The sequence below is a fragment of the Oryx dammah genome, unplaced genomic scaffold, assembly GCF_014754425.2.
Source record: "Oryx dammah isolate SB20612 unplaced genomic scaffold, SCBI_Odam_1.1 HiC_scaffold_28, whole genome shotgun sequence".
Taxonomy (NCBI): Eukaryota; Metazoa; Chordata; class Mammalia; order Artiodactyla; family Bovidae; genus Oryx; species Oryx dammah.
In genome coordinates, this window is record NW_024070212.1 from 52,927,263 (window position 1) to 52,954,123 (window position 26,861).

At 39.8% G+C, this 26,861-nt stretch overlaps 1 protein-coding gene across 2 annotated transcripts; it reads left to right on the plus strand.

Moving 5' to 3' along the window:
- The first annotated feature begins 407 nt into the window (after window positions 1-407).
- Window positions 408-13,266, plus strand: LOC120856896 (guanylate-binding protein 1-like). Of its 2 annotated transcripts, XM_040232381.1 has the most exons (11): window positions 408-568; window positions 2,649-2,848; window positions 5,458-5,585; window positions 6,482-6,591; window positions 6,861-7,057; window positions 7,679-7,921; window positions 8,769-9,049; window positions 9,697-9,909; window positions 10,468-10,570; window positions 10,813-11,006; window positions 12,104-13,266. In XM_040232381.1, the coding sequence occupies exons 4-11, from the start codon at window positions 6,554-6,556 to the stop codon at window positions 12,218-12,220; spliced, it is 1,386 nt and encodes a 461-aa protein (XP_040088315.1). In that variant the 5' UTR covers window positions 408-568; window positions 2,649-2,848; window positions 5,458-5,585; window positions 6,482-6,553; the 3' UTR covers window positions 12,221-13,266. The 2 variants fall into 2 exon arrangements, with proteins under 2 accessions (XP_040088315.1, XP_040088314.1); XM_040232380.1 differs by lacking the exons at window positions 408-568; window positions 2,649-2,848; window positions 5,458-5,585 and having other exon boundaries at window positions 6,246-6,591.
- Window positions 13,267-26,861: the final 13,595 nt, after the last annotated feature.

Genomic DNA, 26,861 nt, shown 5'->3' on the forward strand with positions numbered 1-26,861 from the left:
GAGATATCAATATTTAACCCATGTAGAACCGTCAGCACAGTGCATGGAACGTGTGTTCATAAATGTGTAAGATGTGTCTTTTTCCTCACTTATGGCATGCATAAATGAGGAGCCATGTCCACTGTGTGTCCATTATTTAAGGAAATTAAACCTAAAAATTAATATGCTTCCTCTTCTAGGTTTCCTAAACTGATCCCCAATTCTGAGACACATTCCATTATATTTAAGTTTCTAGTAGACACTTTTCAAAATATTAAATGATCTCTAAGATGTCTTTCAAAATAATTAATGTGAAGGTTCTAGTTGAGAAATTGTGTGAAACCCATCTTCCCTCATACTAGGACAGCTTCCAAAATTTCCTTTTATGGTTGTTGAGTCATTGCTTTGCTCTCAGTGCTTTCAGTTTCATATTACTCTAAAGCTGTTAAAGAGGTTGCTTTACTTCTGTCTGGTTGCTGAAGGAAAGCAAGCAAGACCTAGGATACGAGTGGGTGAAACAGAAGTCTAAACATCTAGTGAGAGACAGAGAAGTTGCAGAACCACTCCAACTAAGCTGAGAAGAAAACAGGTAAGAACTCCAATTTTTCCTCAGAGCATTTTTCTATCCAGTGCTAAAGGAGCCCTGCTCTGGGAGAAGGAGACCATGATAAGATTAGCGCAGGGGTGGGAAGGGGTCTGCAAGAGTTCATTAGTTTTCTAAAAAATGATCAGCATTGTATGATGGAGGGAACCCAAAACTGGTGCTCTGTGAGGACCTAGAGGGTTTGGATGGGGAGGTAGGTGGGAGGACAACTTGGCAGCAGGGGATATGTATACTTATGGCTGATTCATGCTTATGTATGGCAGAAACCATCACAATATTGTAGAGTAATTTTCCTCTAATTAAAAATAAAGTAAAAATTGTTTAAAATGACCAGCATCAAGACAGGCTGCAGCTCATCCTGACATGAGACACAAGGTTGGATGACATCCTGGTGTTATCAAGTGGCAGCATGTCCTGGGTCATGACTGTGCTTGTGTGGAATTACTGGGCTAATCTGATAGCTTGAAATGAATGAGTATTGCCCTTCTCTTTGCTGATGTTGTCTGTGTTGACTGGGGCACAGTTATATTACCAGTGTCTTTATTATATTTGTTCAATACTGATTTGACTGCAGCTAAGAAACTGACAGGGTGACAAATACGTTATTTTCATGAAAAGGAAATAATACTAAATGAGATGTAGTGGTAACAGCCACCTGACACTCTGAAGACAGAGAAAAACCTGAAAATCAAAGTGAAAGATAGGGATTCATGAAGACAACATACTCTTCAGCCCTACTTGTGAACTTTGTTTCAAAGTGGACTTCTTGTTTTAGAAATACCACAGGTTTCACTACATTCAATTTCTTGGTGCCAACTTGAGGATGTCTTACGCCTTAGGAGCGGAATTCAACCCCACTACTTTACTAAAAAGCTTCCTCTTTAAAGACTCTACCATAGTGCAATGCTAAAGGCACCATCATTGTTTACTTTGCCCTCTCTGGGCTCTCAAGGAGTTATGATCTTGCCTTCTAGAAATTCTTCTGCTGACTTCCTTGACTTGGCACTAGCTCCCTTTATCACCTACTCTCTGACAGCTCTCTCTCTCCTTTTCAGCTTCCCCCCTCCCTTTTTGCCTCCCCATCCCTCTCTCCTTACTTCTACCCCTCTTCCTTCTCTTCCTGCCTCACTTCTCTTCTACAACATGGGGAAAAAGAACAAAACAGAAAACTTAGAATTGTATGGCTGGAAATTCAGCTATTTCAACAACTTTCTTCTCCAGCTCTCCTGATATGCTTCCTGATCTTTTAATCTTTATTTCATTGTCCTTTTTTCCCTTACAAACATACACACATACGTATATACAAACAATTTTCAGCGACATGCATATTTGCAGTTGTGAGGTTTATCCCCACCTTGTTGTAGGCTATTTATTCTGAAGGTAATAAATTTTAACTTTCAAATCTCTTGCTTCCACAAGCCCATACCAAGGTTTTGGAAGAGTCTTGAGCCATGTGTTTCACAAAGTTACATGTTTTTTATAAAATTTGCTAAAGTAAGTTCCCCTTCTAGAATAGCAGTGTGTGAAGTTCTGTGGACATTTATTCCAGTGGAAATAAGGATAACTAATGAAAAAAACATGCATTTCAAATCATTAGAAATTGTTCAGAGATATATCAAGCAATGAACATTTATTCATGAAATTCCTTATTCATAGTAAGAATTCGTGAATAAATAAATAGCAAATCTCTCATACATAGTAAGTACAACAAATCTCTCTGAATCCTATTCTATTTTACACTTAATGTCTAGTATAAATTTTTAAATGAGAATCCAAAAGGAAAGATTTACATGTAAACTAAATGGAAGATTTTGTGCATGAGGGTGGCTGAATGTTGGCTGATAAGTCACTGTCATATCAACATTTTTAATGAACTACTCTGATTGTACTTCTGTAACTTTCTAAAAGGAGGCAGATCTTTCCCTCATCTCTCTCTGTTGACAAACAACTTTTGGCCATGTGGGGGGATTCTATGATTTCTCCTTCTGAATGCAAAATAACCTCATGAAAGTTCTTGATCTGTTTAGACTGGAAATTCTAATTCATCCCATATCTTCCCTTGCAGACAAAGGGACATGGTCTCAGAGATCCACATGCCAGGCCCAGAGTGCCTCATTGAGAACAATAATGGGAGACTGCTGGTTAATCCAAAAGCCCTGAAGATCCTGTCTGCCATCAGGCAGCCTGCTGTGGTGGTGGCTATCGTGGGCCTCTACCGCACAGGCAAATCCTACCTGATGAACAAGCTGGCTGGGAAGAACAAGGGTGAGTGGCCCCAGCAGAGCCTAGCCAAGTCCCTCTGTCCACCCACACCCCCAGCGTGCAGCACAGTGATGTGAGGAGAGCAAGTGAGAGACCTGGGAGGAATATTGAAAGCTAACTTTCAGTCCACAGCTATGTTCTTGTCATCACTATGACCTGAAAGAATCAGCTCACCACTCTTTGCACTTTGCCTTAGTTTCTTTTTCAAAAGCATAAATTGTTCCTTTCCTAGAAAGACTAATGTGGTGATAAAAAATAGGTAATGTATATAACAATAAACTACAAGACTCTTATAAAGATATTCATGTAGTAAGAACATTTTCCACTGATCTCTAAGATTTAAAAAAATGTTTAAATTTGTATTGGCTATTCTTTTCTTCAACTGTTGTAAGATATAGATAACATAAAACTTACCACAAAATTTATCAATGTAACTGTTTTTAAAAATTCTATGGTATTAAGTTAATTCACTCTGTTGTATAAATATCACCAACATGCATCTCCATAAACTTCCTCCAACAGGAACTCTGTACCCCAATAAACAATAATGCCCCAACCACCTTGACAACCACCCTTCTATATTGTATATAAATTTGACTGGTCTCATACAAGAGGAATTAGACATGAGTGTCCTTTAATGATTGGCTTATTTCACTGAGGATAATGTCTTCAAGGTCCAACAATGTTGTAGCATGGATCAAATTCTCTTCCTTTTAAAGGCTGAATAATTGTATGTGATACTAATTTGTTTATCCAATCATCTAGGTGATGGACATTTGGACTGTTTCCTTGTTTTGGCTACTATGAATAATGTTACTAAGAACATTGGTACACAAACATCTGTTCATGTCCTCACTTTCACTTCCTTTATACACCAAGATGTGGAACTGCTGGGTCATATGACAATACTGTGCTCATTTTTTTAAAGAAATGGCCATACTGCTTTCCAAAGAAAAGTGAAAGTGGAAGTCATTTAGCCATGTCCAACTCTTTTTTTGGACCCCATGGACTGTAGCCTGCCAGGCTCCTCTGTCCATGGAATTCTCCAGGCAAGAATATTGGAGTGGGTAGCTGTTCCCTTCTCCAGCAAATCTTCCCAACCCAAGAATCAAACCCAGGTCTCCAGCATTGCAGGCAGATTCTCTACCAGCTGAGCTACAAAGGAAGTCACATTCTGGTGCTTACATTCTGGTGGAAATGTAAAACTATACCATTTTACATTCCCACCAGAAACACACAATGGTTTGAATTTCTCCATGTTCTCATCAACACTTATTTTCTGGATTTTTCATAGTGGCCATCTTAAAGGGCATAAAATAGTATTTCATTGTGGTTTTTTTAAAAATAAAAATTATTTAATATTGTCAAATTCATTCAGTGTTAAAATTTCCAACTTTCTTATAAATATTAGTCAACTTTCAGGATTCACTAAGATCTACACTAGTGCTTTTTTTTTTTTAAGTACAGCTGATTTACAATATTGTATTAATGTCAGGTATATAGTAAAGTGACTCAGTTCTATCTATACATGTTTCCGATTACTTTCCAATACTGGTTGTTACAAGACACTGTGGTTTTGATTTGTACATCTCTAATGACTAGGAATGTTGAGCATGTTTTCATATGTTTATTGATCACTTGAATAATTTCTTTGGAGAAACATATATTCAACTCCTCTGCTCATTCTTTTATTTGGGATGATCTTTAGTTTGCTTATTTGTGTTGCATTGGAGGACTTCTTTATATATTCTGGATATCAATCCCTTATCAGATTCATAACTAGCAAATATTTTCTCCCATTCTGAGTTACAAACCTAAATCTATAAAAAGTGTCCTTTGATACACAAAAGTTTTAATTTTGATCAAGTCCAACTTACGTATTTTTATTTTGCTATTTATGTTTTGGGTATCATATCCAAGAAATCATTGCCAAATCCAAAATCGTGAAGTTCTTCTGTGTGTTTTAGCTCTAACGTGTAGGTCTTTAAGGGCTTCCCTGGTGGCTCAGAGGGTAAAGAGTCTGCCTGCACTGCTGGAGACCTGGGTTCAATCCCTGGGTTGGGAATGTGGGAGACCTGGGTCCAGTCCCTGGGTCGGGAAGATCCCCTGCAGAAGGAAATGGCACCCCACTCCAGTACTCTTGCCTGGAAAATCCCATGGACGCAGGAGCCTGGTGGGCTACAGTTCATGGGGTTCCAAAGAGTGGACACTACTGAGAGACTTCACTTTCACTTTCATTTTCTCTCAGGTCTTTGGTTCATTTTGGTTAATTTTTGTGGAAGAAATGATTTCTGTCTTTCACCGTTCAGTATAATGTTGGCTGTATGTTTTTTTTAATACAATCATTATTATTATTTACTATGTTGAGATCATTTCCTTTTCTTTCTAGCTTGTTGATTGCTTTTATCGTGAAAGGTATTTAATCTTTTCATGTATTCAATATTCTAATTGCCCTGTTTCTCTGATTGTAAGTAAGATTAATACTTGTTGTGGTTTCAGTTCTCCTAAACTTGATTTAAGAGATGTTTTAGGACTTGTTAACTGTCATCTCAACTTCCAGAACCACCTAATATTAAAACTCTACCCTCTCTTTTCCCCATACCCCCTTGCAGGCTTCTCTCTGGGCTCCACAGTGCAGTCTCACACGAAGGGCATCTGGATGTGGTGTGTACCTCATCCCGAGAAGCCAAACCACACTTAAGTTCTGCTTGATACTGAGGGCCTGGGGGATGTGGAGAAGGTAAGGAATGAGGATTCCAATTTGGACTGAGCCCCTCATGTCTGTGTATTCTCTACACTATTTAATTTTCCTTTAAGTAAGACCTTTACTTAACCATGTTTTGTCATTTCTGTTTACATGCCATGAAACCAAGTTTAGCAACCAGGGGTCAGAAAAATATTCATAAGGCAGAATCCTAGAAGAAGAGCATAGTGGTCTGTAGACAGTGTTCTAATTAATAAAAGGCTATAACCTGAGCCATATAACCCAGATGCATAATGATAGAACAAATAAATTCAATGTAATGAATAAAAAATCCAATGCAGTGAAAAACTAAATTCAACCTAATCTTATCCTGCAAAGAACTTTAGTTAAGGATTTAGCTTCTGAAATGCCATACTCATGGATTTAAAGTCTATCAGTACCTCAAAGACCTTAGCAAGTTATTCTGATCTATAAAACAGATGTAATAGATCTACACTTGCCTCTGATATTGTTTGGACTATTTAGAAGACAAGAAGTGGAAAGTGTTAGGTGAACAACAATTCTTTAATGAGATAAATACAACTATTATTGCCCCCATATTAAGATAATTGTTCTCTAAAAATAAAGAGAAAAAATTAAATTTGAATTATATTTAAGCCCTTAGAATGTCCACCTGCAATGACTGTTTTGCCAATGATCATAAGAGTCCAGTGAGAATCAGGGTAAACCAAAAACACTAATTACAAAACTATTCAAATTTCAAATCCTATTAACAGTCATTTTTGCTGGGATTTAGTTTCTTCTTACAGGTCATTTGTCTCAAACAACAACAACAACAACACTCGTTACATGAGCATCCTTTTACTACTGCTGATCAGGAAAGTGCCATAAGAATGAAACACAATTCTGGTAAAATATGTTCTGATTTCCAGGGTGACAACCAGAATGACTCCTGGATCTTTGCCCTAGCAATACTCTTGAGCAGCACTTTCGTGTACAATAGTATGGGAACTATCAACCAGCAGGCCATGGACCAACTGCAGTATCCTTTTGGGATCCAAACCACATCAAAGTCAGAGGGGAGACCAAACTTTAAAAAACAGCTGACTACCTATGAATCCTGGTGAAACAAACACGAAATATAAAAAAGAATTCAATGGCAAGGGGAAAATCCTATAACCTACTGAAGAACTGATACTTTGGCCACTTGGGTTAAGAACAGAGGAGAAACAAAGGTTTTGTATGTGGCACTAATATAGGATGAGGGAGGTACTCTTCATTCATGCCAGTTTTCCTTATTTTGCTACTCAGCTATGTGACAGAGCTGACAGGTAGAATCAGGGCAAAATCCTCACCTGATGTGGATGGGGTTGAGGATTCAGCTGACTTTGTGAGCTTCTTTCCAGACTTTGTATGGACACTGAGGGATTTCTCCCTAGACTTGAAAGCAGATGGAGAGTCCATCACAGCAGACGAGTACCTGGAGAATTCACTCAAGCTTAGGAAAGGTAAAGGGGACTTAGATTGGTAAACAGATGACAAACACTAAAAACTATTGTTCCTTAGTTTTCTGTCAACAGTTGTCTTCTACTTATAGTTTCTATTTCTTCTCAAAGGGTGATTATTAAGAAGTAATGCTTGTTACTAAGAAGTTACTAAGAAGTAATGCTGAATGAATAGATTTGGCTTTAGATTATTTTTCTCCCTGTTCTAAGAATACATTTCTTTTTCTTTCACCTTTCCCTGTGCTGTGATTAGATGGATATCTCCATGCTTAGGGCTTGTGGTGCTGTAATTAGCCAAAGAGTAGGAGTAGAATGGTCATTTATTTGAAGAAAAGAAATTCAAGCATGAACCATGCACAGTTCAGGGCCAGTAAAGGATTGCTACAGGCAAATATTGTCCAATCTAGCCTGCCAGTTGGTTTTGTAAATAAGATTTTATTGGAATAATGTCATACCCATTCATTTATAGTTTCTCTATGACTGCTTTTAGGCTACAATAGAAAACTTGAGTACTCAGAAAAGAGAACATCTGGCTTCCAAAGTCTAAAATATGTATTGTTTAACCCTTTACAGGAAGTGTTTGCAAGACCCTACATTAGGTAAATTCCTCTTTTCTTCCTCCAGGTACCAGCCCAAAAGATAAAACTTTTAATTTGCCTCGACTCTGTATCCGAAAGTTCTTCCCAAAGAAGAAATGCTTCATCTTTGATCGGCCCACTCATAGGAAGAAACTGGGCCAGCTTGAGGAACTGTGTGACGATGAGCTGGACTCCGAATTTGTGCAACAAGCTGCGGTCTTCTGTTCCTACATCTTTAGCAATTCCAAAACTAAAACTCTCTCAGGAGGCATCAAGGTGGATGGCCCTCGTGAGTCCTCTTCCCAGTCTTCACTCTCACTGTTAAGAGGATGGTGTGATAACATCCACGTAGCTTCAACTTTGAAAAGTGCACATCTACTGCTATTACCGTGATAAATTCTAGATGGCACCAAGACTTCTGATGGGTTTGATTAGTCAGATTTCATAGTTGAGAAAAGACACAAAAGGCAAAGAATAAAAGCTTTAAGAGCTGACAATTGTCCTAGTAAACTGGACCTGCCCTGTCCAACATGGCTGTCCCTAGACAGGTATGCCTATTTAAATTTAAATGTAGCTAATAAAAAATATAGAAATTTAACATGCTGATCACACAGCTATGTCTCAAGGGCTCACACCTACATGAGGCTAGTGGCTCCCACCCTGGAGAGCACGCACAGAATACTTCCAATATCACAGAAAGGTCTCCTATAACGCTCTGCTAGAATAAGCAAAATGGAGGGCTCATTTTGATTTGCTCCACAAATATTAATCAAATGTTTCCCATGGACTTACCAGGGCTGATGATACAGACATAAATGAGAGAGATACGGTTTCTGGCGTAACAATGCCTGCTGCGAAAATGAATGCACTGAATGAATGCAGGACTTTGCTATCCAGAACGGAGGTTCTCAACCTTTGATACATTCATGCCACTTGAGGGTCTTGCCAAAGAGGAGGGTCTAAGTCAGCCAGACTGGGACAGAGGCTGGGAGTCTGCATTTTTAGCAGGTTTTCAGATGCTGCTGAGGCATTAAGGCTGTAAGACAAGTGGTTGGTAATAGACATTAGAATTACACAGAAGAGAAAGTTTCCTCACTCTGCGTAAAATAAACACCATCATTTGTTCTCTATTGTAGGTCTAGGGACCCTGGTGCAGACCTATGTCAATGCCATCAACAGTGGAGATCTGCCCTGCATGGAGAACGCAGTCCTGGCCTTGGCTGAGATTGAGAACTCAGCCGCAGTACAAAAAGCCATTGCCCACTATGACCAGCAGATGGGCCAGAAGCTGCAGCTGCCCACAGAAACCCTCCAGGAGCTGCTGGACCTGCACAGGGCCACTGAGAAAGAGACCATTGAAGTCTTCATGAGGAGTTCCTTCAAAGATATAGACCAATTATTTCAAAAACAATTAGCGGTAATTTTTTTCTCAAGTTTATATAGCTTAGGTTCTTAGAAAGTAAAAATAATAGAAGAAAATGAGATGGGTGTTTATTTTGAGAAAAGTAATTCTCACTAGATATTTAAGTGGTGAAAACCAATCTGTGTTATCATAAGAAGAACCACTTTTTTATGATATATCTTATGCACTGAAACTTTTTTCTTTCATGAATAAACAAATATTCTTCCCTATAGTTTCATTACATGCATATATAAGTAGCAGAGCTTCTAATCAAATTACATGCTCATTGTTATCAGACTCACTGGATATTTTGGCAATTAAGAAAATGTTAGTTTTAGTTATCACAAGCAGACTTACATTGAGCCACATTAATTTCATATGCAATCACTGATCCAATGTGAAAAGCCAGAGTTTATCTCCAAAGGTGTACCATATAGCTAGTAATCACTGCTCTGAAGGTTACCCCATGGTGAAAGGGCTTTAGTAGAAAGTCAGAATCTGGAGGAAGGATATGGTCCTGTTGAGTGCCTGTAAGTCTGTCTAGGGGTCAGAGACCTTTTTAATTTTTATTTTTTTGAGAAGCTTTTCCAGAAATTTCAACATCAAGCTAACATCTTTTCACTCCTCTGTTTATTAACACTTCCTATTGTTTTGCATTAAAGGCCCAGCTAGACAAAAGGCGAGAAGACTTTTGTAATCAGAATAGTAAAGCATCATCAGATCGTTGCTCTGCTTTACTGAAAGATATTTTCAGTCCTCTAGAAGAAGATGTAAAACAGGGGATTTATTCAAAATCAGGGGGCTATCATCTCTTCATTGAGAAGATGCAAGAGCTGAAGAAGAAGTATCTTCAGGAGCCTAGGAAGGGCATACAGGTAAGCAAGGTTGATACACTCTCATTCAATAAACACTGCAAGGAGCCTGTTACACCAGGTATAACCTATGTGCTCATCCAAGAGTCTGCACTCAATTAACAATTGAGTTATAAACTGGATTACCAGATGTATCCAAAATTTCAAATAATGTCATCATTTATCTCTCTGACTGTGGCTCCCCTCAACCCCATACTTCCCTCCCTCCCATTCTCCCTCTACCCACTTTATTCAGATCCACTTTCTCCATGATGCCTTCATTCTCCAACAGGCTCACACCATATGGGCCCATAGCACCAACAGCTCCAAAATCAGAGCTCTCAGTCAAAAGAACAGAGGATTACTATTTACATATATATCAACCTCTTATAAAGGATTCTGCTTGGGAGGGCACCTTGCTTGGCCAGTCTGGAGCATGTGCTCAGCCCAGTGATAGGGAATCTGACCACCAGGCACACCAGGGCCAAGAGGAGCAGGTCCTAGAGGGAAAAGTGGTGGGCAAACAGGAATAAGTGCTTACAGCCATTTCCTACTACTAACCCCATTTTTTCCGGGCCCCAGGCTGATGGGATTCTTCAGGAATACTTGAAGTCCAAGGAGTCTGTGACTGATGCAATTCTACAGACAGACCAGACGCTCTCAGAGAAGGAAAAGTTGATTGAAGGTGAGGAGCCAGTCAAGAGACTAGACAGTCCTGAAAGCTCTTAAAAGTTCTAACTAACTCCACTGGGTAAACCTAGGAGCCACAAACTGTCGCAACAGGATAAAAGATGTCTCTTACTTGCTAAAGTCATTTCTGAGTAGGGCATATGAAGTCAGTAGCAACAGTGATAGGTAACTTTAGGTGGAAGTAAGAAGCAACTTGGTCTCCACATACATTTTTCTTTCTCCTCTTCCTCCTGACAGTGGAACGCATGAAAGCTGAATCTGCACAGGCTGCAGCAAAAATGCTGGAGGAAATGCAAATAAAGAACCAGCAGATGATGGAGCAGAAAGAAAAGAGCCATCAGGAACATGTGAAACAACTGACTGAGAAGATGGAGAGGGATAGGGCCCAGTTACTGGAAGAGCAAGAGAGAACTCTTGCTCTCAAACTGCAGGTATTTAATTGCAACACTGTGTGGTTCCTATTATTCTGTTCTCCCGCCACACTCCCTGTTCACATACGTGGCACAGCAGTGAGAACATGAAACCCAGAAGAAAGACCTTGCTTGCTCCCTTGTACTTTTCAATCTTTTTTGCCTGCCTGAACTGGCCCCTATAATATCTCGTTGTTAAAAGATGTTATTGCAGCTATGTCATACCCAGTCTTTTCTCACTATATCTGTCAATCAGTAATGGCTATTATCTGCCAAGCATTATTTTTTTTAATGGTCTTATCCGTATCTCTTACTTAGTACTATACGAAGCAAGAACTGTTATGTGCCTATTACTTTGGAAATTAAACAGAGGTTCAGATAAGACTAAATAATTTTATTAGGTCACAATGCTTGGAAAGATACCTGAACTGTCTTCACTACTTAGAGGAATCTATGATTTTTTTCCTGTCACACCTGGGATGAATTTTAGCTCTAAGAAAACCTTCATAAGTAAAAGGATTCCTTAAGTCTTAAACCACTGTATCCATCTGTTACTGCTACTTTTTTCTGTTCCCTGCTTCTAGTGTGTGTTAAGTTGGGAATATTATATGGAGAAATTCAGTATGGTCAAGTCTGGTACCCTGATACTCCCTCACCTATATTGTGCTCCCACCGCCACCAAGTTGTGGAAGCTTAGATCAAATTTCCTGATCTAAGATTCAGACTGCATCAGATTTTGAAAATTCTTCTTTTATTTCTCTATTATATGTGTATGTGTGTGATTTAAAAATCAAAATGCATAGAGCTGAAGTCAAACATTTCATTACGATTGCCCGCAAAGCTTGATACAATTAATGGGAGAAAAAATTAGAAGGATAATTGAGATTCACCAACAGATCAGGAGATATGAGTCAAAAATATTTCTTAACTCAAGAAGACTCAGGAAAAGTAATCACAGAGCTAGAAGGCTCAAAAGAAATAATAATGAATATTAATGATGGAGAAAATTTCAAGAAGACATTAAATATTTTTTTAAATCTATGAAATGTGGAAACTAGACAGAAGTTAGAGATTTCCTTAATGATACACGTTATTCAGTCCCCATTTGTATTTTTTAGGAACAGTCCCGACTACTACAGGAAGGATTCCAAGAGGAGCAAAGACGACTTCAAAATGAAATACAGAATCTCCAGAAGATTATGAATAAGCCAAGCCACCCATGTGTCCTAAGCTAAAGAATTAAAGAATAGAGCTTTCCTGGTAACTCTCATCAAAGGCATTATTCAAGAAGTTTAAAACTAAGGAAAGTGTCACCATATGTGATAATATTTAGGTTTTGCATTTTTATTACACTAAAATTTGCAAAGACATGCAGCACTATAATTGAAATCACATGTATCATCCTCACAATATTGTGAGCTGTGTAACAAGATGCATTTCACCTCTGTGCCAGCACAGGAGACATCATAAACGAATACCATCAGGAGCTGCTTCTTCCAGATGACCACTAGTTAGACAAGTGGATACTGAGCAAAGTCTTAGGTCACAGTCTTGGGACATAGTTGGTCATGACTTTGACCAAATACACAAGAGGTTCCAATATCAGGGACAACCATTCTAGGTTCTTAGTGAAGATAGTATATGGTGTCCCATTGTTTCCAGACTGCACAGACTGTCAGCAGTGATGTGATTCCTGGGCCTGGCAGTGGGCAATGCTTAGTGGTGAATTTCAAGCTAAAGTAAATCACCTTACACAGTGATCTAGAATCTCTACAGTTTTCACAGGAAGATGGAAGAAGCCTTTTGTATGATTATAACTTGGATCATAAATAAATGGGCTACAGAAGGAAACTTTTCCTTCTTGCTCAGTTCACTCAGATTACAATTTAATGGGACTCTTTAGAACTTAGGTGATGCTAAAGAAAGTAACAGGATGACAACTATATATTGTGTGTTTGTAGCAATTTATAACTTGCGAAGATGAACTTAAAATGATGACAGGCAATGTGTTAGAAAACTGAGCTAAATTAATTATTAGATTGTTTATAACCTTAAACCTTAGGCAATCTTTTCCCAATTCTTAACAGTCATACTTGAAATCCTGCTTATTTTTCCCCAAGAGAATATGAGTTGTTTTTTACTTCTTTTGGCCAGTAAAATAATACTCTCAGTGTTACTTAGGACTTTATCACAATTGTCAAAACTCCTAAGTACGTGGTTGAAGTTTCTTAAAGCAATGAAGAATTATTTTCAAACTGGAAATAAATTATACTTCACTGAATTTTACATTTCTGATTTTTAAAATTATTTCACCAAGAAAATAATGTTTTACTTTATATAGCCATATATTGGCTAACTTTATTGTAAAAGATGGGATAGTAACTATTCATGACTTTGTGAGCCATATGGTCTCTGACTCAACTGCTCAACTCTGCCATAAAGCAGCCACCGATGATACATAAATGGATGGCATGGCTATGTTTCAAGAAAATACTGTTTTCAAAAACAGCTGCTACCCATGAGCCATAGTTTTCAGACCCTTGCTTTATGTAATAGAAATACTAGTCAAATTTCTATGTACCTGCCTTATGTTTCTTGCATTTGTAAGGAACATGTGAATTAGATTGTAGATGTGAGCATTGTGAAAAGATCATGCAGTGCTTCAAAATATTACATGATAAGAGAAAAGCAGGGACACAGCTAATGCCACTGAATCTACATTAATAAACCTGCTTGTTTTGGGACTTTTACTCTACTGAATCCCCTTTGCTCCCATCAGGATTAAGAATGCCTCCTTCCATAATTGGGCAAGTGCTGATAAGCAGTACTTCCTTACTCAAATTGCACCTTTATAGGAAACCATATGAGACTCAAAGCATATTAGAAGCAGTATTTATGTAGATAATTCTTTGTACTTTCCAAGCTGTGCTGCAACAAAGGAGTAAATTAAATACATTTTTATCAGTTGAAGAGACTTCATGATAGAAAAGAATAACTGTTCCTTCAAGATCAAATAGTGCTTTCTTTACTAATCATTTAAAAATCAGAAAATTAAAGCTAAACTAAATTAGGTAACTTCTTCTCTAAAATGGTAGCAAGAGTTTCTTTAACAGGTTCCAAATCATCTAACCTCTGGTTTAACACTTTTTCTATAAGATCTTCAGGAACAAAATCCAGCTGTCTTCCCAAGGAGGCATGTTACTTTCACCAGTGGTCCTTAATCTAGCTAGGCATTAAAATAAGTGTATTAAATATAAGGATTCTCAGGCCCCTACCCTTCCCCTGACTTTGTGATATAGTAGATCGGACATGGGTCATTGAGAAGTATAATGACAAAAGCACAATTCAAGGTGATACACTTTCAATCTGCCAAGGATACCATGTTAGAGCCCATATTTGCTGACCCTTATGGGGCTTCTGTGTCAAAATTCTTTTTAGCCTAGAGAAGTATATTTTCTCTAAGTGACACATTATTACTTTTCCTTCTATGAGTGTATATAGGAAATATAAGTCCCACTGATCTAGAGGAAGGGAACACACCATAAAGTGATACTGGCAAAATGTTAACAGCAGAAGTCCCTGCCCTACTTTGTCCACGGTCAATAATCTATTAGGCCAATGAAAATGTATTTACTGAAACACACAAATATAAAGATTTAAGAAATATTTTGAATATTTGATACATGAAGAGATAAATCAAAAAACATTACCACAATGAACGCATGATTTCAACAACTTAGTTCAGTTCAGTTCATTTCGGTTGCTGTCATGTCTGGCTCTGCAACCCCATGGACTGCAGCACACCTGGCCTCCCTGTCCGTCACCAGCTCCCAGAGCCTACTCAAACTCATGTCCATCGTGTCGGTGATGCCATCCAGCCATCTCATCCTCTGTTGTCCCCTTCTCCTCCCGCCTTCAATCTTTCCAAGCATCAAGGTCTTTTCCAATGAGTCAGTTCTTTGCATCTGGTGGCCAACGTATTGGAGTTTCAGCTCCAACATCAGTCTTTCCAATGACTATTCAGGACTGATTTCTTTAGGATTGACAGGTTGGATCTCCTTGCAGTCCAAGGGACTCTCAAGAGTCTTCTCCAACACCACAGTTCAAAAGCATCAGTTGTTCAGTGTTCAGCTTTCTTTAGAGTCCAACTCTCACATCCATACATGACTACTAGAAAAACCATAGCTTTGACTAGATGGACCTTTGTTGGTAAAGTAATATCTCTGCTTTTTAATATGCTGTCTAGGTTGGTCATAGCTTCTCTTCCAAGAAGGAACAACTTAGTGAAACAGACTAATTTCTCAAAAAGCACCAACTACCAAAACCCACCTAAGTTGAAGTAGTTGACCTGAATAATCCTATAGCTTCTAAAGAAGTTTATTTTTATAGTAAAAATTTAAGAATTCTGATGTGATATCAGTAACATAGTGAAATAGGAGATCCCAGCCCTTGCTGGGAACATTTAAAAAATGCTATTAGGGCCAAAATACCTTTCTGAGACGACCAATCAAGAATAATATGCTCCAGAATCCAGTTAAGAATTTGCAACAGCTCAGATGAGCACAGGAGATTCCCAGGTTGTGCTAATGGTAAAGAATCCACCTGCCAATGCAGGAGTCATAGACCCTTGCTTTATGTAATAGAAATACTAGTCAAAATTCTATGTACCTGCCTTATGTTTCTTGCATTTGTAAGGAACATGTGAATTAGATTGTAGATGTGAGTTTGTAGCAATTGATCCCTGGGTTGGGAAGATCCCCTGGGGAAGGGCATGGCAACCCACTCCAGTTGACAGGCTGAGTGGATTTTTCTAGGTGCTGAGCTGTTCTGGCTTAGGGGGGAGGCTGATGTTATTAAAGGAAAACTGCTCCCGTTCCCTATTTCGGAGAGACTTCTCAGTTTGTGCTCATCTGCATGCTAAGGCGGTTCAATCGTGTCTGACTCTTTGCAATCCCATGACAGAGGAAACTGGTGGTCTACGGTCCATGGGGTTGCAAAGAGTTGGACACAACTGAAGTGACTTAGCACGCAGATGAGCACCAACTGAGAAATCTCTCTGAAATGGGTAAGAGGAGCAGTTTTTCTTTAACAACATCAGCCTCTCCCCTAAGCCAGAACAGCTCAGCACCTAGAAAAATCCACTCAGCCCACAATTTTCCCCTTGGGGGTAAAGAACAAATGAAGCATGCAGCCAATTTTCCTAGACTTTGCCAGTGCTGTTCAGGAAACCTATTCTTGTCTCACCTCCCTCAGAGTTCTGGGGTAACCAAGTTGGTTTCAACTCCTGGGGGAAGCTAAGAACAAAGAAATGGGGGCAGGAGCTCTCAGCAGCCTGCATGGCTCTGCAGGACTGAGAGAAGGTACACAATTCTGAGACTTGTCTTTCAAGACAGAGGAAAAGAAGTAGAGCTTGACCCAACCTCCTGCCATTCCCATAAATGCTGTCATAGAAAAAAGGGAATCAGCGGCTCTCAACAGCTGCAGTGGCTCTGTAGGTAAGGAAAAGACACATGATCCAGAATCTTCTCCATCAGGTAGGAGGGAAAGAAGTGAAATTTGCACCCAAAGATTCAGCATTTCATTACAATAAGGGAAAAGAAGCAGGAGGTTATGGTGGGCTGCACAGCTCTGTGGAATTGGGAGAAGGTGTACAACCCTGCAGTTTCTCCCACAGGAAGGAGGGAGAGGACAGAAGTGGGTGTTGTCTAACATAACAGTCCATCAGAGCTCTGCTCCAGGGAAAAGGGAAGCCAGCTTATAGGCGTTGGCTGGAAAACAATGCTCTGTGAAATAGGAGTGCATATAAAGTTGAAGCCGATAGCTTTCAGTGAACAGTGTCGGATTCATGATCTCTGAAGAAGAGGTTCAGTTCAGTTCAGTTCAGATCAATCAGTCAGTCGAGTCCAACTCTTTGCAACCCCATGGACTGCAGCATGCCAGGCTTCCCTGTCCATCACCAACTCCCGAGGCTTGCTCAAACTCATGTCCACTGAGTAGGTGATGCCATCCAACCATCTCATCCTCTGTCGTCCCCTCTCCTCCTGCCCTCAATCTCTCTCAGCATCAGGGTCTTTTCCAATGACTCAGCTCTTCACATCAGGTGGCCAAAGTATTGGAGTTTCAGCTTCAACATCAGTCCTTCCAAGGAATATTCAACTGATTTCCTTTAGGATGGACTGGTTGGATCTTCTTGCTGTCCAAGGGACTCTTAAGAGTCTTATGGTGTCTCAAGCTTACAGTGAGTGGTGTTGGATTCCTGATCTCAGAAGAAGAGATGGGGAGGAGTTTATGAGAGGTGCTGGAAATATCAACTGTCTTGATTGTAGTGATGGTGTCATCGGTATTTGCATATGCACAAACTCATCAAGATTTACACATTAAATGAATGCAGCTCTCTGTAGGCCCATTATACCTCAATAAAACCATTTAAAAACTTCTGGGAAACAATTCTATAGGTCCAGATAGTCCCTTAAGAATAGTGAATTTTATCAAGAATTTAAAGAAAAAAATGACACCAATTTAAAATGGAAGAGGAAAGATTTCCCAATTCATTTTACAAAGCAGCATTATTCTGGTACCATGATTAGACAAAAACAGCTCAAAAAAACAAAAACAATTACTGACCATTAACCTCATTAAAATATATGTAAAAATCCTCAACAGAATATTAGCAAGTCAAATCCAGCAATATATAAACATAAGGAAACTCAATCAAGTGGGGTTTATAATGTGAATGCAAGAGTGGTTCAAAAATAAATTAATGTAACTCACCATATAACAGAATGAAGAAAGAAAACCACTTAATTATATAAATAGACACAGAAAAACCTTGACAAAACACGTATCATGATAAAACTCCCAGCAACCTAGGAGTAACAATCAACTTCTTCAAGATGATCGACGGCATCTATAAAAAACCTATTGCTAACATCAGTTTAATGATGAAAAAACTGAGTGCTTGGCCCCTACTAATGGATAAAGCAAGGGTGTCAGTGTCTGCTCTCACCACTCTGGTTCAATGTTACTCTGAAAGTCTTAGCATGATATGGCAAGAGAAGGCATTTAGATCAGAAAGAATAAAATAAAATGTCCTTATTCTCACCCAAGATCATCCATATAGTCTCAGGAAACTGACCTCTTAGAACTAATAAGTGCGTTCAACAAGGTTGTAACATACAAGATCAACACACAAAAATCTATCTTCAACTGTATTTCTATATACAAGCTATGAACACAGGAGACCAAAACTGAAAAATTAATGCCATTTATAATAGTTACCAAAAAATGAAATACTTAAGGTATGAGTCTAACAAAACCTGTACATGTTCTCTCAATTGAAAACCAATTTAATACCAAGCGATTACAGGATAGAATCCATCTCCCTAGGAGTTTTTACAATGACCCTTCTACTCACTGCAGAGTAGAAGGTTTAAGACCCTTTTCTAGAGTCAGCCCTGACAAAACCATGTGCCTAACACTGGCTAAGTTCCAAGAAGAACTAAAAATATGTCCATTGTTGTGTTGGGATTTTATCCAAATTAAAAGAGGAAAAAATTTGGGTTAGAACTCAAAATGCCAAATCATTTGCCTGCTGTATACAAACACACATATCTCACTCTTCCCATCCCACAGGGAGATCCTTGACAGAGAGCCAGTCACAGAACACAAGATAGGCAAACTCGCCCAGTTTTTATTATGGAGAGTTTTTCCAACCTAACTCCAAAACAATCCCTCTAGCAAGTTAGATTTATGGCCTAACTTTATTTTCTTGGGCTCCAAAATCACTGAACATGGTGACTGCAGCTATGAAATTAAAAGATGCTTGCTCCTTGGAAGAAAAGCTATAACAAACCTAGACAACGTATTAAAAAGCAGAGACATTACTTTGCCGAGAAAAGTCCGTATAGTCAAAGCTATGGTTTTTCCAGTAGTCATGTATGGATGTGAGAGGTGGACTCTAAAGGCTGAGCAACGAAGAATTAATGCTTTTGAACTGTGGTGTTGGAGAAGACTCTTGAGAGTCCCTGGGACTTCAAGGATGTCAAACCAGTCAACCCTAAAGGAAATCAATCTCGACTATTCATTGGAAGAAATGATGCTGAAGCTGAAACTCCAATACTTTGTCCACCTGATGTGAAGAACTGACTCACTGGAAAAGACCCTGATACTGGGAAAGATTGAAGGCAGGAGGAGAAGGGGATTACAGAGTATAAGATGGTTCAGTGGCATCACCTACTCAATGGACATGAGTTTGAGCAAGTTCCAGGAGATGGTGAAGGACAGGGAAGCCTAGCATGCTGCAGTCCATATGGTCACAAAGAGTCCGAAACAACTGAGTGACTGAACAACAACAAGAAAAGTTAGATGAGACTATGTGGAAAACAGGAATTGCTCAGACTAAACGGATTCATCCATTCAAAATATTTGTTGAGGACCTACCAGGTACACTGTCAAGGATGGCAAAACACAGCTGAAGTTTCTCTCTTAAGGAGCTAACAGTCTAATGGTGAATACAGGTATTAAATAAATAAATAAATACAGGAAATTAAATACCCAAGAAATTGAAGGGAGGGTGTTTCTATAATTTGGAATGAGTTGATCTAACCACCTACACCAAGATATCTCAGATGATACCATAATATGTCTTAACTAGGTTTTCCCTTATCAATCAACTAATAGGAAAAAATCAAAATTGGGAGGGAGAAATAGGAAGAGAAACAAACTTAGGAAACAAAGGGTCTATCACAGGGCCCCAAAACATAACACAGTGTGTCATGTACTCAGCTTCTCTTATTTTGTTGAGGCAATTGGTGAAAGAAATGAAAAAAGCAATGAGCCCCATCTAGTGGCCAGTATTTTAAATTTTCTTCATCATATTTTTTCACTCCTGAAACCTCTTAACTTTGTTTGTACGTATTTATTGCCTAACTTCCTCAGTAAAATATAAGCTCCAGGTGGGCAGAAACTTTCTCTATTTTGTTTATTATGGAATCAGCAGGATCTAGAAGGCTGTCAAATACATAGTAAACCCTCTCATACAATAAGAATTTTTAAACACATGAACGAATATTTTATACACAGCATTTATCATCCCAACTGCATTCCTGATGTTTCTCCCTGAAACTTTACCAGTTGATTATTTAGCATCATATTGAATGTTTCCAGAATTTGATAGCCATTTGTATCCTTGTACCATTTAGGAGTGAATCTTCTCCTTCTTCCTCTCCACAAAAGATTTCTTATCCCTTCTTTAGAGACCTAGAGAACTAGGTGTCACTTTATGTCCTGCCATTGCTCTGGGGAACTAACTGGCATAAAGCATGAAGTACTGACTTTGGACCAGCAGCATTGCCAAAAGGACACTGCACACCAGGACAAATTGAGGAGAAAAGGGCAGTAGCCAGAGAAACACTCCAGGAGCTGAGAACCTGCTAAGAGCCCTTAAGAGAGGGGCCTCTGAAGGCTGAAAAGCTCCAATGTGATCCAGGAATTCCAGAGGCAAAGTCAGATTGAGAAAGGAAGAAAAACACCATACTAAGAAGAGCAATTTCTACCAGGGTCTAACACAGTGATACCCGGTAGCAGCATTTTCTAATACCATTAGCCGGAAGCCACACACCTAACCCATGTCTTGAAGGGCACAATGTCTCTACCAGCACAATTTTTACTGTTACACCTTACACATGGTCTCCACGTTGTGAATGAATTTTTTAAAAAACATTTCTTTCTGCCTGTGCTGGGCCTTCACTGCTGTGCACAGGCTTTCTCCAGCTGTGGTGTGCAGTCTTCTCCTTGCAGTGGCTTCCGTTGTTGCAGAGCACAGGCTCCAGGTGCATTTAGGCTCAGTAGTTTCGCATTTAGGCTCAGCAGCTGTGTCACACAGGCTTAGATGCCCTGAGGCACGTGCAATCTTCCCCACCCAGGGATCAAACCTGTGTCCTCTGCATTGGTAGGCGGATTCTTAACCACTGGACCACCACAGAAACCCTGAATGAATTTTTATTACCCAGCTGATCTGTAAAGTCACAATTCATTTTTGCTTTTTAAAAATTGTCCACAACTGTGAAGACTTTCTCATCCTCAGTAACCAATGTTAATAGTTGAATTGCTATTCATTTCAGTTCAGTTCAGTCACTCAGTCGTGTCCGACTCTTTGCGACCCCTTGAATCGCAGCATGCCAGGCCTCCCTGTCCATCACCAACTCCCAGAGTTCACTCAAACTCATGTCCATCGAGTCGGTGATGCCATCCAGCCATCTCATCCTCTGTCGTCCCCTTCTCCTCCTGCCCTCAATCCCTCCTGACATCAGGGTCTTTTCCAATAAGTCAACTGTTCCCATAAGGTGGGCAAAGTATTGGAGTTTCAGCTTCAGCATCAGTCCAAATTGCTATAAATTCTGCCAAATGTGTATTTGAGAAGGTACACAGGTAGACAAACAAATATAAAAAATAGATACATAGTTACGCTGGCCAATCTTTCTACTATAATTTTTGAAATGTTTAAGCTAATGTTTGTACAGCTATCATAATCTGGCCAAAAAACACTAATTTACTGTAATAATATATATGCACACACAAAGTAATCCATTTAAAATAGCTGCATGAGACTGAAAACTATAAATGGAACTCTTTTTTGGCATAGTTGTATACATTTAAAGCAGACAACATGGTGATTCCATATACATATACACTGTAGAATGATTAAGGAGACTAAGATAATTAACACATACATCTCTCTCACATAGTTAACATAGTTAATTCTTGTCTGTGTGTGTGTGTTGAAAATGCTTAAGATTTACTCTCAGCAATTTTCAAAAACATAACTCTTTATAGCAGGAATGTAAGATGGAAAAGGTTCTAGACACTTGCAAACTTAGACTCAGTTGTCATTTTCTCCTGGATCAGGTCCTTCTTAGCAGTGCTCTAGGATTATGAGTAAAGGAAGAGGTTAGTTCTGCCTGCCTGCCCGTTAGTACATACAAGGGACAAACGCCACTTGAGAAGCATTTCCAGATAATAAGGCATTGCTAATATCTTTCACTTTGTTCTTCCCTCTGCCACTCTATGGTCATCTGGAAGGTCCATGTAAAGTGAAGTGCCTTTGGTCAGCAAACAAGAGGGGTCAATAAACCATCACAGCAGTACTATGACTGCATATCAGGAAAACTATATGAAAGAGTTCAACAAAATTGAGGTTGATTTCTCTCTTATGTCAATATAGGAGGCCCAGAGCTAGAATGGATGAAAGAGTTCAACAAAATTGAGGTTGATTTCTCTCTTACATCAATATAGGAGGCCCAGAGCTAGAATGGTGGCTTCATGATATTAAAGCTCAGGCTCCTTCTCTCCCACCCATTGTTCTACCCTCTTCACCTTGAAGATTCCACCTGGGAGTTCAAATAGCCAACATGTCTGCACTCAAACTGTCAGAGAAACCACTAACCTAGGAATCAATAGGGAGGTAGGATTCCTCAAGACATTTCCTAGAAACAGCAGAGACAGCTTCCACTTATATCTTATGGCCCATCAGCTACAACAGAGACTGGAAATGCAGTCTTTAAGCAAGCATCCAAATACTTTGCTGAAATTTGGGAGTCGTACTGCTATAGAAGAAAAGAACACTAAATATTTGGGCATAACTAGCAGCCCATCCTAAAGACTCTTTTTCCCTTTATCTTAAGGAACAACTGTACAGAACTTAGGAAGAAACGAGAACAGTTCTAAGCTTTTTTTTTTTTTTTTTTAATCCTCAAAATAGCACTATAAGTAAGGTTCTATAATCTACAACCTACAGATAAGGAAACTGAAACACAGAGATATGAAGTAACTCGCCCAAGGTTATACAGCTACAAAACTGCACAGTTGAGATCTGATCCACACAGTTTGGCTTGCCAAGTAGGCTATATTGCCTTCTCTCTGCTGTATTTCAGAATATTTTTAGTCTTCTCTATGAGGTAATGGAAAAGGCTTTATCTCCATAAAGGAGATGAAATAACATGAAGTGAATGTCACTCAGTCGTATCTGACTCTTTGCAACCCCATGGATTATACAGTTCATGGAATTCTCCAGACAAGAATACTGGAATGGGTAGCCTTTCCCTTCTCCAGAGAATCTTCCCAAAATAGGGATAGAACCCAGGTCTCCAGCATTGTAGGTGGATTCTTTACCAGCTGAGCCACAAGGGAAGCCCTTGGGAGATACTGCCTTTTTATTCAGAAAACAAATGAGCATAAGATATAAGTACACTCATTAGCTATTAGTTCAAAGGAGTCACTTACACTGCTCTTTCAAATGCCAACATGACTATAAAGAATAATACATGGCTTAACGTATCACCCATGCCCAAAGGGCAGCGGCCAAGAGAAGTTACCCCACGTCCAAGGTCAGGGGCAGCAGCCAAGAGTGCCAGGCTGTGATGTCGCAGGAACGGCCGAGAGGAGCTACCCCGCGTCCGAGGCCAGGGGCGGCGGCCGGGAGGAGCAACCCCTCGTGGAAGGAGCTGTGGCTGCGCGGGGACAGGAGGGCCTAGAGGAGCCATCCCACGTTGAAGATCAGGAAGGACAGCGGTGAGGAGATACCCCTCATCCAAGGTAAGTAGCAGTGGCTGCGCTTTGCTGGAGCAGCCATGAAGAGATACCCCATGCCCAAGGTAAGAGAAACCCAAGTAAGATGGTAGGTGTTGCAAGAGGGCATCAGAGGGCAGACACACTGAAACCATACTCACAGAAAACTAGTCAATCTAATCACACTAGGACCACAGCCTTGTCTAATTAAATGAAACTAAGCCATGCCTGCAGGGCAACCCAAGATGGGTGGGTCATGGTGGAGAGGTCTGACAGAATGTGGTCCACTGGAGAAGGGAATGGCAAACCACTTCAGTATTCTTGCCTTGAGAACCCCATGAACAGTATGAAAAGGCAAAACGATAGGATACTGAAAGAGGTACTCCCTAGGTCAGTAGGTGCCCAATATGCTACTGAAGGTCAGTGGAGAAATAACTCCAGAAAGAATGAAGGGATGGAGCCCAAACCAAAAACAATACCCAGATGTGGATGTGACTGGTGATAGAAGCAAGGTCCAATGTTGTAAAGAGCAATATTGCATAGGAACCTGGAATGTCACGTCCATGAATGAAGGCAAATTGGAAGTGCTCAAACAAGAGATGGCAAGAGTGAACGTCGACATTCTAGGAATCAGTGAACTAAAATGGATTGGAATGGGTGAATTTAACTCAGATGACCATTATATCTACTACTGCGGGCAGGAATCCCTCAGAAGAAATGGAGTAGCCACAATGGTCAACAAAAGAGTCCAAAATGCAGTACTTGGATGCAATCTCAAAAACGACAGAATGATCTCTGTTTGTTTCCAAGGCAAACCATTCAATATCATGGTAATTCAAGTCTATGCCCCAACCAGTAACACTGAAGAAGCTGAAGTTGAACAGTTCTATGAAGACCTACAAGACCTTTTAGAACTAACACCCAAAAAAGATGTCCTTTTCATTACAGGGGACTGGAATGCAAAAGTAGGAAGTCAAGAAACACCTGGAGTAACAGGCAAATTTGGCCTTGGAGTGCGGAATGAAGAAGGGCAAAGACTAATAGAGTTTTGCCAAGAAAATACACTGGTCATAGCAAACACCCTCTTCCAACAACACAAGAGCAGACTCTACACATGGACATCACCAGATGGTTAACACCGAAATCAGATTGATTATATTCTCTGCAGCCAAAGATGGAGAAGCTCTATACAGTCAACAAAAACAAGACCAGGAGCTGACTGTGGCTCAGATCACGAACTCCTTATTACCAAATTCAGACTGAAATTGAAGAAAGCAGGGAAAACTGCTAGACCATTCAGGTATGACCTAAATCAAATATTATACAGTGGAAGTGAGAAATAGATTTAAGGGCCTAGATCTGATAGATAGAGTGCTTGATGAACTATAGAATGAGGTTCATGACATTGTACAGGAGACAGGGATCAAGACCATCCCCATGGAAAAGAAATGCAAAAAAGCAAAATGGCTGTCTGGGGAGACCTTACAAATAGCTGTGAAAAGAAGAGAAGTGAAAAGCCAAGGAGAAAAGGAAAGATATAACCATCTGAATACAGAGTTCCAAAAAATAGCAAGAGATAAGAAAGCCTTCTTCAGCGATCAATGCAAAGAAATAGAGGAAAACAACAGAATGGGAAAGACTAGAGATCTCTTCAAGAAAATTAGAGATACCAAGGGAACATTTCATGTTAAGATGGGCTCAATAAAGGACAGAAATGGTATGGACCTAACAGAAGCAGAAGATATTAAGAAGAGGTGGCAAGAATAGACAGAAGAACTGTACAAAAGAGATCTTCACAACCCGGATAATCACGATGGTGTGATCACTTATCTAGAGCCAGACATCCTGGAATGTGAAGTCAAGTGGGCCTTAGAAATCATTACTACAAACAAAGCTAGTTGAGGTGACGGAATTCCAGTTGAGCTGTTTAAAATCCTGAAAGATGATGCTGTGAAAGTGCTGCACTCAATATGCCAGCAAATTTGGAAAACTCAGCAGTGGCCACAGGACTGGAAAAGGTCAGTTTTCATTTCAATCCCAAAGAAAGGCAATGCAAAAGAATGCTCAAAGAACCACACAATTGCACTCATCTCACATGCTAGTAAAGTAATGCTCAAAATTCTCCAAGCCAGGCTTCAGCAATACGTGAACCGTGAACTCCCAGATGTTCAAGCTGGTTTTAGAAAGGCAGAGGAACCAGAGATCAAATTGCCAACATCCGCTGGATCATGGAAAAAGCAAGAGAGTTCCAGAAACACATCTATTTCTGCTTTCTTGCCTATGCCAAAGCCTTTGACTGTGTGGATCACAATAAACTGTGGAAAATTCTGAAAGAGATGGGAATACCAGACCACCTGACCTGCCTCTTGAGAAATCTGTATGCATGTCAGGAAGCAACAGTTAGAACTGGACATGGAACAACAGACTGGTTCCAAATAGGAAAAGGAGTCCGTCAAGGCTGTATATTGTCATCCTGCTTATTTAACTTATATGCAGAGTACATCATGAGAAACACTGGACTGGAAGAAACACAAGCTGGAATCAAGATTGCCAGGAGAAATATCAATAACCTCAGATATGCAGATGACACCACCCTTACGGGAGAAAGTAAAGAGGAACTAAAAAGCCTCTTGATGAAAGTGAAAGAGGAAAGTGAAAAAGTTGGCTTAAAGCTCAACATTCAGAAAACAAAGATCATGGCATCCGGTCCCATCACTTCATGGGAAATAGATGGGGAAACAGTGGAAACCGTGTCAGACTTTATTTTGGGGGGCTCCAAAATCACTGCAGATGGTGACTGCAGCCATGAAATTAAAAGACGCTTATTTCTTGGAATTAAGACAGCATGTTGAAAAACAGAGACATTACTTTGCCCATTAAGGTCCGTCCAGTCAAGGCTATGGTTTTTCCAGTAGTCATGTAAGGATGTGAGAGTTGCACTGTGAAGAAGGCTGAGCGCTGAAGAATTGATGCTTTTGAACTGTGGTGTTGGAGAAGACTCTTGAGAGTCCCTTGGACTGCAAGGAGATCCAACCAGTCCATTCTGAAGGAGATCAGCCGTGGGATTTCTTTGGAATGAATGATGCTAAAGCTGAAACTCCAGTACTTTGGCCACCTCATGGGAAGAGTTGACTCACCGGAAAAGACTCTGATGCTGGGAGGGATTGGGGGCAGGAGAAGAAGGGAACGACAGAGGATGAGATGGCTGGATGGCATCACTGACTCGATGGATGTGAGTCTGAGTGAACTCTGGGAGTTGGGGATGGACAGGGAGGCCTGGCATGCTGCGATTCATGGGGTCACAGAGAGTCA